The 12,020-nt window shown below is 34.1% G+C and overlaps 2 protein-coding genes across 3 annotated transcripts; one reads left to right on the forward strand and one right to left on the reverse strand.

Annotated features, from left to right (window-relative positions):
- Window positions 1-1,336: 1,336 nt before the first annotated feature.
- Window positions 1,337-3,397, reverse strand: LOC100500173 (HMG-box superfamily protein). Its single transcript, NM_001349791.1, has 8 exons — window positions 3,151-3,397; window positions 2,979-3,033; window positions 2,654-2,770; window positions 2,309-2,366; window positions 2,178-2,222; window positions 2,016-2,096; window positions 1,783-1,875; window positions 1,337-1,695 (listed from the first exon to the last, which is right to left on the reverse strand). Exons 2-8 carry the CDS (start codon window positions 3,023-3,025, stop codon window positions 1,678-1,680), a joined length of 459 nt encoding a protein of 152 aa, NP_001336720.1. The 5' UTR covers window positions 3,026-3,033; window positions 3,151-3,397; the 3' UTR covers window positions 1,337-1,677.
- Window positions 3,398-6,401: 3,004 nt separating this feature from the next.
- LOC100811115 (uncharacterized) lies at window positions 6,402-11,066 on the forward strand. Of its 2 annotated transcripts, XM_006577869.4 has the most exons (9): window positions 6,408-6,761; window positions 7,571-7,610; window positions 7,709-7,787; window positions 7,896-7,941; window positions 8,062-8,160; window positions 8,952-9,020; window positions 9,115-9,463; window positions 9,575-9,723; window positions 9,945-11,066. In XM_006577869.4, exons 1-9 carry the CDS (start codon window positions 6,471-6,473, stop codon window positions 10,770-10,772), a joined length of 1,950 nt encoding a protein of 649 aa, XP_006577932.1. In that variant the 5' UTR covers window positions 6,408-6,470; the 3' UTR covers window positions 10,773-11,066. The 2 variants fall into 2 exon arrangements, with proteins under 2 accessions (XP_040870675.1, XP_006577932.1); XM_041014741.1 differs by having other exon boundaries at window positions 6,402-6,761; window positions 7,709-7,941.
- The last annotated feature ends 954 nt before the right edge of the window (window positions 11,067-12,020 follow it).

The following is a 12,020-nucleotide window of genomic DNA, read 5'->3' on the forward strand; positions in this document are numbered from 1 at the left end:
GAAATAGAGGCAAACGAAATTCGCATAAAGATTAAGACTCTATATAGCAATGTCATAGCCCAATTAGATTCTTCATCTCCCAAACTCTTCATTTTTCTCGAGTGTTTTCCTTTATCTATAACAAAAGGTGTAATAAAATGGATTTTATACAAAGTTGGATTTTCTAGAAAAAATGAATTTACAATCAACTCATTCAAATAAGTGGAAGGAGTACACCCCGCCCCCTATTACTACAAACTTAATGCATTTCTTTACAAAAAAATTACGGATGAGTTTGGCCCGAAGTTAGAGGATAAAAGAGTTATAATAGAAAGGAGGGAAAGGAGAGACAGGAGAAATCATGAAAGAAGAAAGAGACATGATAGAAGTGAAAAGAGGTATGAGAAACACTTCTTCACGAACTTTCCAAATATTATTTGAAACAAGCTTTTTCATAAAGAGATTTAAAGAAAAAAATTACTGCTTATTTTTTTTCACATAGCCTCCATTTTATTTTAATTTAAACCATTTTTCAAAATCTTAGAGGAATAATATAATATAACATTTCTAAAAAAATGTTATTTATTGTACAATTTAACAGGTACTAAATTATATATGTAACAATTTACTTTATTGGCGCTAAATTATATATTAAACAATATACAGAAGAAAAAAAGGAGAATTTACTCTAATAACAAATAAAGCTATAGAAATTGCACATAAACATTTAAAACCATTTTGACAACTACACTTCAAAAAAAAGGTAGTCAGAACATGCTTATACATGATTCATACGCTACTTCAAACTTCTCGAAAATTATTCTTCAAATCATTAATAGAGATTATGCTACGGGATCATAAGCGAAAAGACCTCTCTGACGATTAAAACGGTCATTTGTTAGCCATGCCTGAAAAAACGATCCAACAATTCCATGATACTGCATGGGTGGAAATACACCATCGTAGAATGAAAACAAATCGAAGAAATTTCATATAAACAACACCGACCAACAAAAAAGCAACTAAAACAACCAAATATTCAACTATCATAATCTACAATTCCATCTCTAAAACCATCGCGAACCTCAACAGCATTTACCAAGAGAATTCGGAATAAATGAATTTAATTATAAAATTCAGGCTTCGGTGTTTTCAATCGTCAGATCAGAACTGCATTAAAAGCAGTTATAATTTCAAATTAAGGAGACATTCCGATTTTTGAAAAATCCAATAACACACTGTCAAGTAAGACTGCAGATCATGACAACCCAAAAGACATGGACAAACAGATGCATCAACAAACATGGCATCCGCAGAGTATAACACGGGTCAAAAAATGACACCATAAATCAGGAACTAAAAAACATAAATCGCATATATACAGCAGAAAGGGGATGATAAGTCAATTATATTGATACAAACTTAACCAGATTTCAACAAGAAAACTCTAAATCAAACTAAAAGCTCTACAAGAGATAACCATCCCTTAACTAAACAGTTGGATTTAGAAATACAAATAAAGAGAACTCCCTTCTTTAAACTATTCACGTTTTGGAAAGACGAGCAATTTACGGAAGGAGGAGCAGGGAAATATTTTTTGGAAAGAGAAATATGTTTATAAGGAAATGACCAGACCACCTACACGGATGATCAAAATCATCAGAACCTACATAAATGCTATTATCATCAGTCCATTCTCTAATCGTCATCCTCCTCCTGCATGAAATAAACAGCACAAAATAAGAAAACTGCAAAAATGATAAAAACCCACAAGACAATGATGAAAAACGTATGAAAACAAACCTCGCCACTGCCTTCCTCGTCATCATCCTCATCATTCACCTCAGATACAGACTTCTCAGATTCTTCTTCATCCCCACCAGTAGGACCTTCCGCCTGACAACATAAACAAAAAGTCAATGAGACCAATTCATTACAGACCAATAAAAACATATTCCGCTTTCCTTGGGCTGTTGAGAACAATTCTTTACAGATTCTTCCTATAAACAAGAACACATCACCAAAGATGAACCAACCTGTTTCTTGTTATAAGCTCTCATGTTCTTCTCGTACTCCACTTTCCTTTTCTCAGACTTTGCCACATAAGGTGCTTTTTCCTAAACAATTCATAAAATTTGAATAACAAATGCTAAAAATCTAAACGCTATTTATAAACAAAAAAACATTGAACAACATACAGCATCAGACATCGTCTTCCATTTTGCTCCAGCAGCTTTGCCCACCTGAAATGTTCAGTTAAATTCATGTAACTGCCGAGATCCATTTATATGATGTGATCACCACTCATTTTAACAACAGATACACTTACAGCAGACACTGCTTTGTTGTCGGGATGTTCCTTGTTGAACACCTTCCTGAATTCCTCCCTTTAATTACAACACAAATTTCAGAAAACAACCACAATACAATCATAAAAACAACGGGGCGTGTAGTAATATCAAGTTTCACGAAGCATAAGCTAGATCTAGCATACTCAAAAAACATAATTTTAACAATAAAGCAATCGAGGTAAACAAACAACAACAGGTAAAGAACGCGTGGACTTACAATTGGACAAGGATAAAAGTTTTGACGATAAAATTATTCGGAGGAAAGATAAGAGAGCGCATCGGAAGTCAAATGAATCGTAGAGATAACAATATATTATAATTACATGAAAACGAAGAAAGCACTTGGAGGCCTCTTTGGCTTGTTAGGATCTTTCGCTGCCTTCCCCTTTCCGGCGGGTTTCCTAGTCTTGGTGGCGGCGCCCTTCTTATTCACAGCAAGTCTGAGATTCGTAGAAAAATAAATAGAATCAAAAACCACGAAATAGTAGAACGCACAAATCTGAAATAATCGTTGTACGAAATAGAGATCTCAGATCTCAGATCCGGAGTTTCCTGAACCCTAGCTTTTTCGATTATTTCACCGTACAAAGCATCGAATCGTAAGAGACGAATAATTCAAGGTTGATAAAAAAAACGCGTGAAACTTACTTGGCATCGGCTCTCTTAGATTCGGTCTTGGACTTTCCTCCTTTCATGATGGATGCTGCAATCACACAATCAGGTTAGTTTTTAGGTCAGGAATTCGTAGAAAACTGAAGAAAATAGCCGGAAAACGAAGAGAATTCCGGAAAGACGAAGAAAATTGAGGGGAAATACGTACAGAGAAAGCGGAATAGGGTAGGGAGTTAGGGTTTGGGCGGGGAGAGAGAAGAGAGAAAGATAAGGGGAATGAATATCTACTATGATAATAATGAGGCTAGGCACAAATGCGGGGAGATATTAAGCCCCTAGGGAAATTGAAATTCAATTGCAAACGAAATGAAATCAAGGGAAGGTCAGGGGTTTAGGCGGGAATTTAAATTTATTGCCATGTCATTGATCCGTGCGCTTTTCCTGAGCGTATGTCTCTGTTCCCATTTTGTGTTTTCTGTGTGCTTTCTTCTGTGTCGCCGCCTATGTTTATTTTCGCTGTTGCCTTTCTTTTCTACTCACTTGGGCCCGGTCCAGCTCTAATAAGCCCATTTTTTGTGTAGTGAGAATCAAAGACGCACTACTCATACATTAACAAGATACTTCTTCCATTACACTAGTACTTTATTTGGTAATGATGAAATGAAAAGGAGATGATGAATTTCACGTGTTTGATCAAAATTCATATAAAAATAAATAAATTGTATATATTTTCTAGGTGATTCTCCCTTTCTTTCCTTTCCACCATTTAATTCAATTTTTTTAGTTTCATATTACTTATTTTCGCTTTGAAAATATTTTATTGTTTGCTTTGAAAATATTTTATTGTTTGTTAGGATTTTATCACTCTTGTAACTCCCTTTCTAAACCCATCATTAACCTTTTATTGGTTAGGCTAATCAACTCAGTTGTTCAAGTTAACTTTTCCTCGTTTGGTTGTGGCCTAAAATCTTGTCTCCGTTGTTGGTGTTTACCTCACCAATTCTTGTCACATTAGACAACACTTCGGTTTATTTCAACCGATAGCTAAAGGTGATGTCTAAAATCCTCCACTAATGAAATTTGCATTTATATTTTGATTTCACGAGTTTCAAATCCAACTTTTAAGCATGTCTAATTACTTAACCACGCTCAAAAGATGTTATTACATTTAAAACTTGAACTTAAGTTCGTTGTTAAAATTAAAATAATTTCATAATAGTTGATCTATATATACAGTTTGTACCATAGCAAATCATATATGTTATTACACTCTAATCATGATTTCTTTTGCGCCTGAGTGCAAAAGTTTTCTCAAGTAATGAAATACACATAAAGTAAACTTGATAAAGCACAAACTCTTATGGACAAAACTTCAATGCATTATAATTTACTAATTTAAGAAGCAACACAAAGAAAAACAATTTCATGAGACGGTAACAATATAAAAAAAGAAGCAAACTCTTACTTTGTATGACCAAGACAAAGCGACAAATCAAGCCATGATGATTTCTTAACGGAATATCCAAGCAACGGTTCTATTGGTGAAACACACAAATACACAAAGTAACTCTATTCTCAAAGGACCTATTGTAGTCGCCAATATGAGAAAAAGATACGGGTTAGTGAATAGAGGTTGAAACGAAAAAAAAATGTTAAAACAAAAAACAGAGCACTCCTTGAGGAATGAGGAGTGGTTGTTAACAACATTCCAAGGTCCGACGACTAACATAGGCTGGGGCTCGCGATTTAGGATTAGGGTTAAGGCAGCAAAACTCGTGATTTGGGATTAATCTTGAGGCTCGCAAAGTTGCAACTCACAAATACCAAAAAAGTTACTTATTATATTACTCTTTACTAAAACATTTAGTAATTAGTATAAAAAACAAATAAAAATATCAATAATAATATGAGATACATCAATTTGGATTTGAACCTCATGCCACTGGCTTTACAAACTATAAATTTGACACATAAAATAATCAATAATAAATTTCATTGGTTTGATTTTAGTTGAACATGAACAAATTAAAAAAATCTAAAATAAAATAATTAGTTCGGTTTGAATTATCAAATTCATTATGTTGTACCAAATTAACAAACACCCCCAAACTACTAGGAACTTTGAAGAATATAAATTTTACCCAAGTCTTCATAAACAAATGATGAAGACGGTTTGATTACATAAAAAAAAAAGACAAACAAATGCTTCACACAAGAAAAAAAAAACTCTTTAACTTTTGTATACATAAGAAACTTAAATAAACAAAGCCAAGAGAAAATCAAATTCTAATGTGAGTCACTCCCACCTTATCAGCAAGCAAAAGAGGAGCTAACTGATAAGGGAAGACATTCCATTGAAGAAGTGATCTACATGAGCCACTTCATATTTTGCAAGCTAGTCCGCACATGCATTACTTCTCGCAAGGTATGACAAAAAGAGATGTTCCAATCACTATTAACAACCCCTTCTAATGAGAGAAATCGAAGGATAATGAGGATGTAAATCATTACAACCATTACTAATTAATCAACTCCAACGCAATCTGAGAATCAAATTCACAGTACCATTCTGAATCCATCATCCCAAACCTTGTGAAGCCCATGATAAATTGCCAGCAACTCAGCTTTGAGACTTGTTGTGATGTTGCAAGATACCGCCAAGACCTTAGCTTTCATGAGGATTTTCATTGGAGCTTCCAATGCCACAAAAATAAACATTTACAACATATTAGAACGAAAACTTTACATAGAATTCTTTAAGTATCCAAATTATTAGATAAATTTTTAGATTATGATAAATAAAAACTTTATATGTAAATATATTAATACGTTAAGAAAGAAAAAAATATTTCCATCCGAATGCAATTTCAAGTCAACGTATACAAATTTATAAATTATATAACCAATTATTTATATTTTTTTTACTAAAATAAAAAAAATTCAATAAAAGTATCAGTAACAATTTATAAACAAGATAATTATATTTTTATATAAAAACTAAATTTAAACATATTTATTTTTTTCAGGAGTTACTTATGCAAAAGTAGGCATATGTGGCTAGTTTTTTTTTTCGGAGTGGAATATACCGGTTAAAATACAAGTTAACGTTAAATATTTTTTATATTTTATTCGGGAATATTTTTAATTTAACTAAAGTTTCAGAAAGAAATATTACGCGTCAGTTATTTAAACGGTAATAGCATAATTGTTTTTGGACAGTCTACAACCATATTGTGACTATATAGCAAAAATATCATGACTATAATTACAATGGTCATTTATAATGTTAAGGATCTGGTAACGTAAAAAAATCAGAATTGTTACCGCAATTTAAAAACCAATTAGAAGCACGGTTTCCTTGTGTTGAAAGAAAGAGGGAGAGGAACAAACAAACGCGGTAGTCACGTGAGTTGCACGCGTGGATGAGAATATAGATATATTTGTTATTTTTTATTTTTATAATTTTGTTAAATAAGAATAGCTAGAAGGTGTTGTTTGGTTTGGGGAGCGAGAAAAGAGGAGGAAACAATGGGCGAGGTATCTGAAAGTACCATGACGAAGAGGAAGAAGAAGGGACGCCCCTCTCTTTTGGATCTTCAAAAGCGATCTCTCAAAAAAGAACAGCAAAATCACCACCAGCAGCGACACAATTCAACCAACGTTGTTCCCCACGACGACGACGAGGACGAGCGCAAGGAGAAGAAGCACAAGCTCTTGGTTGGTCTCAATTCCCATCTCCACCACCCAACATTATTGCCCAATTCCCAACCCTTCAATTCCGATCCCAAGAGGCGCAAGATTATTGACCCTCTCCAAACGGTGCGTTTCATTATTACAATCACAATGACCTTCTCTCTATTCTCCTGTTCCGATTTGTGGGGTCTTCATGTTAGAACGCCCAATTTTCATTTATTTTATTATTATCTTTTGGGGATTCGCGCGTAATATATATATATATATATATATATATATATATATATATATATATATATATATATATATATATTAATTTTGCGGTGAACTCGTTGAACTGGGAACCAGTGGGTATGTGTGTTTGTTGGTTTGACCGTTTAGGTTTTCAATTTTCGTGTTATTTAATTTATTTAGGGGAAAATTTTATGTGGGGCACTGACACTGATGGGTGGTGCTTCTTCTTTCTTTTTGGTCCTAATTTTAATCTTTCATTATTGGCTGTACGCCAGATCGAGCCCTTCGTTTATGCACGGATATGCATAAAAGCTTCAATTTGTCTTATCTCTGAGTATTATTGGGGCTATTCATTTTTAAAAATTTTCTTTTTTATTCTTTTCCCTTCGACACAAGGCTCTATAGTAGCTTGCTCGTGAGGTGCGCGCGCTGTTTTTTTTTTTAATATATATATATATATATATATATATATATATATATATATATATATATATATATATATATATATATATATATATATATATATATATATATATATATATATATATATATATATATATATATTTGGGGAGGGGGGTTGAAGTTGAATTTCGATTCTCTTTTTTGAGGACTATAGATAAAAAGTGGATTTTGTGTGTTATAAAATCAGACACACATGTCTTTTTATGGTATTTGATGATGGGGGTGATTTTTGCTTGCAGGATGTGAAGGTTCCGAAAGCGACTGACAGTAAACAACATGGTATGAAATGAAGAGTTTTTTTGTGAATGGTGGTGCAAATGCAATGGCATACATAGTGGGGGAATATTAATGGCGATTTTTATATTATGTGTTGACAGGTTCGCAGGGAGAGTCCGGTCCCACTACGCCTTTGCCAGACAAAAAGCTCTTGCTGTTTATCCTTGACAGGCTTCAAAAGTGTGTCTCTTGTAGTAGTCTTATTTGTTTCTTTCCTCTTCCTTTTTCTTTTTCCTTTTTTTTAAGTTGGCTATTTGATGTTCTGTACTGCTCACAACCTTCTTGCAGAAAGGACACACATGGGGTGTTCTCTGAGCCAGTGGATCCAGAAGAGGTGCAATGTCTTTTTTTTTTTTTTGTGGTGCTGCATATGGGATATTAGTGGGATATTAGAGTACTTGCTTTTGAGTTCTCACTGTTTGAACGTTCATCTCATAAGCTTTGTTTGCTGCAGCTTCCTGATTATCTTGACATCATTAAACACCCGATGGATTTTGGAACTGTCAGGAAGAAATTGGATGGGGGGCTATATACTGACTTGGAACATTTTGAGGTTGGCGCTGCAATTTTCAGAGCAGCTTTCTAGAATATATTTGATTTGTTTCTCGATCGAAGTTGAGCATGACTTCGAAAAAAACATTGAAACAAAAGTAGTATAATTTTCGGATAATGTTGCACAGTGCCGATTTCATGATTCTTGCTGAGTAACTATCGCTACTACATTTTTTCTGTCTTGAGTGTTTATGAACAATCAATCGGCCAAGTGCATGAGCTTATCTCACTCCCGTTTTTGCTTTTTTCATTTATTTGATATTCATGATGAAACCTGGAATGTAACTATAGCATAATGTTTCTGAATTGTGGCTAATGTATGCATGGCAGTTATATGAAGCTTGGTAGATTAGATACTAGGATTTTTGGAACTAGTGCTGTTGTGAGATTAATAAAGTTTCTTGTGTGAAACCAACATACGACAACCTGATCATTTTTAACATCGTTTGTCTCACGCAAATTGTATTATTTGAGGACAGTCATTTCTTATATGTCATCTGCTCATTTCAACAAGTCATTCTTGCTGTGTTCATTGTGTGGTCTGAAATCACTATAAACCCAAGCGATGGCTGTTACATGGCATGTTGCCTGTTTTAGATTCACTGATATGTCAAATTTTGGTAAAGTTTATATATTGTAGCAGATCTGCACTAATTAGTCCAACACACCTTTGTGTCAGTTTTGGCTATTGAGTGGAGTTTGGGTTTCATGTACTACTGTTTGATCATTGTGTAAAATATTTCTTGTTAGTCCGATACAAATTTGAAACACACTGTTGCTTCATCCTTGCAGAAAGACGTGTTCTTGATATGCTCTAATGCAATGCAATATAATTCCTCAGATACCATTTACCATCGACAGGTTTGGTGAAGTCTTTAATTAAACTAAATTGTTTTCATCCCTTTTTATTGTTTGTTTAGTATCTGTTAGAGGTAAAGATTATACATTTTCTTAGGCCCGAGCCATGCAAGAGATTGCAAGGAAAGACTTTGAGAATCTTAGACAAGATAGTGATGATGATAGTGAACCACAGCCCAAAATTGTGCAGAGAGGAAGGCCACCAGGCAAGCACTCAAGAAAGTCACTGGGACTGGGTATGCCTCCTCCTGAGCGTGTTGGTCCTGAATCTTCTTCTGATGCAACTCTGGCTTCTGGCGGGGATATTGCTAGTGGTTCCAACGGTTATAATCTAAGAAAAGTACCCAGCAAATTTCAGCCCACAGATTCATCTGCGAGGGCCTACAACAGCACTTTTAACAGTGGAGGGTATGTTGGCTGGTCTGAATGGGAGAATGAATTTCCAGGTCAGTATCTATATCCACACTTTCTCGTTGTTCCATTCCTTCTGGATTCAAGGGACAAATGAACACTTTTATTTATTGCAATTATTCATTTAATTATGTATTTGTTTGCAGCTTCTGTTGTAAAAGCTGTGCTAAGATATGGAAAGAAGCAGTTTGTGGTTGATGAAACCAGGCGTGATACTTACAAAAATCCAGTGACTTTAGGAAATGAACGACCGGTGTTGTCCACAGTTGAAGATGAATTCAAGCAACTTCTTGCAGTATGAACTTCTATTTTTTTCTCTTTCACTCTTTTTCCTGTTTTCTTCAACCAGAAAATGCAAACCTGAAAGCAAGATAGGCAAATATCTTTTATGAATCATGATACTTTAAAAATCTTCTATTGTGTCTACATTGTCATAAATATCTTATGCTCAGTCAGATTCAAAGGCTTTTTAGTTGGTTACAAAATTCTGCTTTGCTTCTTTTTTTTATATACCAGGTAGGTGTACACATGAAGCATAGCTATGCAAGAAGTCTAGCCCATTTTGCTGCAGACCTTGGTCCTGTTGTTTGGAAGATTGCTGCAAGTAAAATCAGCAGTGTTTTGCCAGCAGGACATGATTTTGGTCCTGGATGGGTAAGTGAAGATGATGGTTCGTCACAGAGGCGACACTTCCCAGTTTGTGATGAGGGTAGAACTTCAGACCCTCCTGTACCAGAGGATTATAGAAGTAGATTTTCTTCTCCATCTGGATCGCTCCCCCTTGCAAATAGACCATTCTATCAAAGTGGAGACATGGCTATAGATAATTACCAAAATGAGTTGAATCCAGTAATCAACATTCCTGGTGGGTCTGAATCCATAACTCCTATGAGGATTCAGCAGGAATCCATGGTGCACTCTGATGATTTTGGTTCATGTGATCGGTTAGGTTCTAATTTCCCATCTCAAATGAAGATGGTAAGACTTGCTGATCTAACTGGGACTTCGAGTGCTGGAGTTGTTCCTCAAATGTTTGACATGGATCCCATAAGCAACCGCATTGTGCATACAAATGTTGATTCTTCTTTTAAGGGTCAGCACTTAAGCAAATTAAGTCAATTAGATTCTGGTAATTTATTGTCACGGGAACCTGGATTTGAGCCACAAAGTTGGCCTCAAGGGCTTGCTGGAAAATCATCTTGGCAGGGATTGGAAGTTCCCACTAAACAGAATTCTTTTGCTCTTGCTAATGACTTAAATGGAAGGATTGGAACTACAAACTCACCCAGTTCCAACGTGGAGGCTGGTTCCCAGTTGCAGCCTAATTTGGCATTACAGCTCTGATGATATATTAATTTTTTGGATTGAATCCTCTCATATTGCTTACTAACATGATAATGTCATGTTATAGGAAAGAAAAACACAATCTAATGGACTTTTTTTTTTTTTTTTTTAAACTTCAGAAGCATTTAGAAGTAGAGCCCTTTCTTCTGAATTTTTTGTTTGTTGACTTCATAATAGAGGTTGGCCGTACCAGTAAGTATACAGTTGAATTGATATCGGCCAAGTCTTTATGACATACGATTGAGACGTTATTTCTCATTTACTATTGATTTGGAAAACAATCCTTTTACTGCATCTTCAATGTATCAAATAATAATAATTATTATACATCTTTTATATATATATATATATATATATATATATATATATATATTATTTTTTCATTACTATCTATTTAAAAGTATAAAGTAAAAAATAGTATTATCTCTCACAAAATGTGAACATACTTAAAAAATAAAAAATAAATGTTAACATACTCTTTATTATAAAGTGACTCATTTCTTCCTAGTATATAATAAAGATAATATTCACATTTAGTTTTTACTTTTTTAGACATAGTTTATCTTTTAATTACTATAAATTACCTAAACACTACCGATCACTTCATTTTTTATTCATTCATCCTTTAACGGCTGTAAATCACCCATAATTTCTCACATCTGTCCCATTTGTCAACGTGCCTTTATAAGTTATAACTAAATGTGGTAGAGCCACAACAAATTGTTAAAAGTGGTGGTTTTTCTTTTCTACAGCTTTATATTCTCGGCAGTTATGTTTTCGCTGCACGGAATCTCAATTATTAAAAAAATAGGATTTATAATATACAAATTGTTAAATATTATTTTAATAAATTTCAACGATGAGATTAACTTAGATGTGGTAAAATGGACAACTTGTTGGACACATGTTATAATAAGTTGGGTTAAAAAATCTAAATTTCATTTGATCTTCTAAATTCTTAGAAGATCCACAATGAAACAATTCATTTTTTGTGTTTTCAATCGGTCCCATATATACATGAGACTCATTTTTTGTGTTTTCAATCGGTCCCATATATACATGAGACCCATATATACAACATTTCTGTCTTTGATGCTTCTAATAGGTCCCCAAAAAAAAAACTTACACCTTAAAAACAATATTTTAATACAATTTTTGTTTTTAATTAAAAAGGCTAAAGCAATGGTTCTTCAAGAAGCTGCAACGGGGTGCGGCAGCCAAGCACCGTTGCTTCCGAAGTAGAATTGC

Source organism: Glycine max, chromosome 4 (genome assembly GCF_000004515.6).
Source record: "Glycine max cultivar Williams 82 chromosome 4, Glycine_max_v4.0, whole genome shotgun sequence".
Taxonomy (NCBI): domain Eukaryota; kingdom Viridiplantae; phylum Streptophyta; class Magnoliopsida; order Fabales; family Fabaceae; genus Glycine; species Glycine max.

Bases quoted from the DNA above. Each gene is read 5' to 3' on its own strand.
- LOC100811115 (XM_041014741.1), top strand. From the start codon at position 6,471: ATGGGCGAGGTATCTGAAAGTACCATGACGAAGAGGAAGAAGAAGGGA. The intron at 7,611-7,708 runs GTATGAAATGAA...ATGTGTTGACAG, and splicing joins GACTGACAGTAAACAACATG to GTTCGCAGGGAGAGTCCGGT. The intron at 9,724-9,944 runs GTATGAACTTCT...TTTATATACCAG, and splicing joins AATTCAAGCAACTTCTTGCA to GTAGGTGTACACATGAAGCA.
- LOC100500173 (NM_001349791.1), bottom strand. From the start codon at position 3,025: ATGAAAGGAGGAAAGTCCAAGACCGAATCTAAGAGAGCCGATGCCAA. The intron at 2,771-2,978 runs GTAAGTTTCACG...TACGAATCTCAG, and splicing joins TCTAAGAGAGCCGATGCCAA to ACTTGCTGTGAATAAGAAGG. The intron at 2,223-2,308 runs GTAAGTGTATCT...TGAACATTTCAG, and splicing joins ACAACAAAGCAGTGTCTGCT to GTGGGCAAAGCTGCTGGAGC.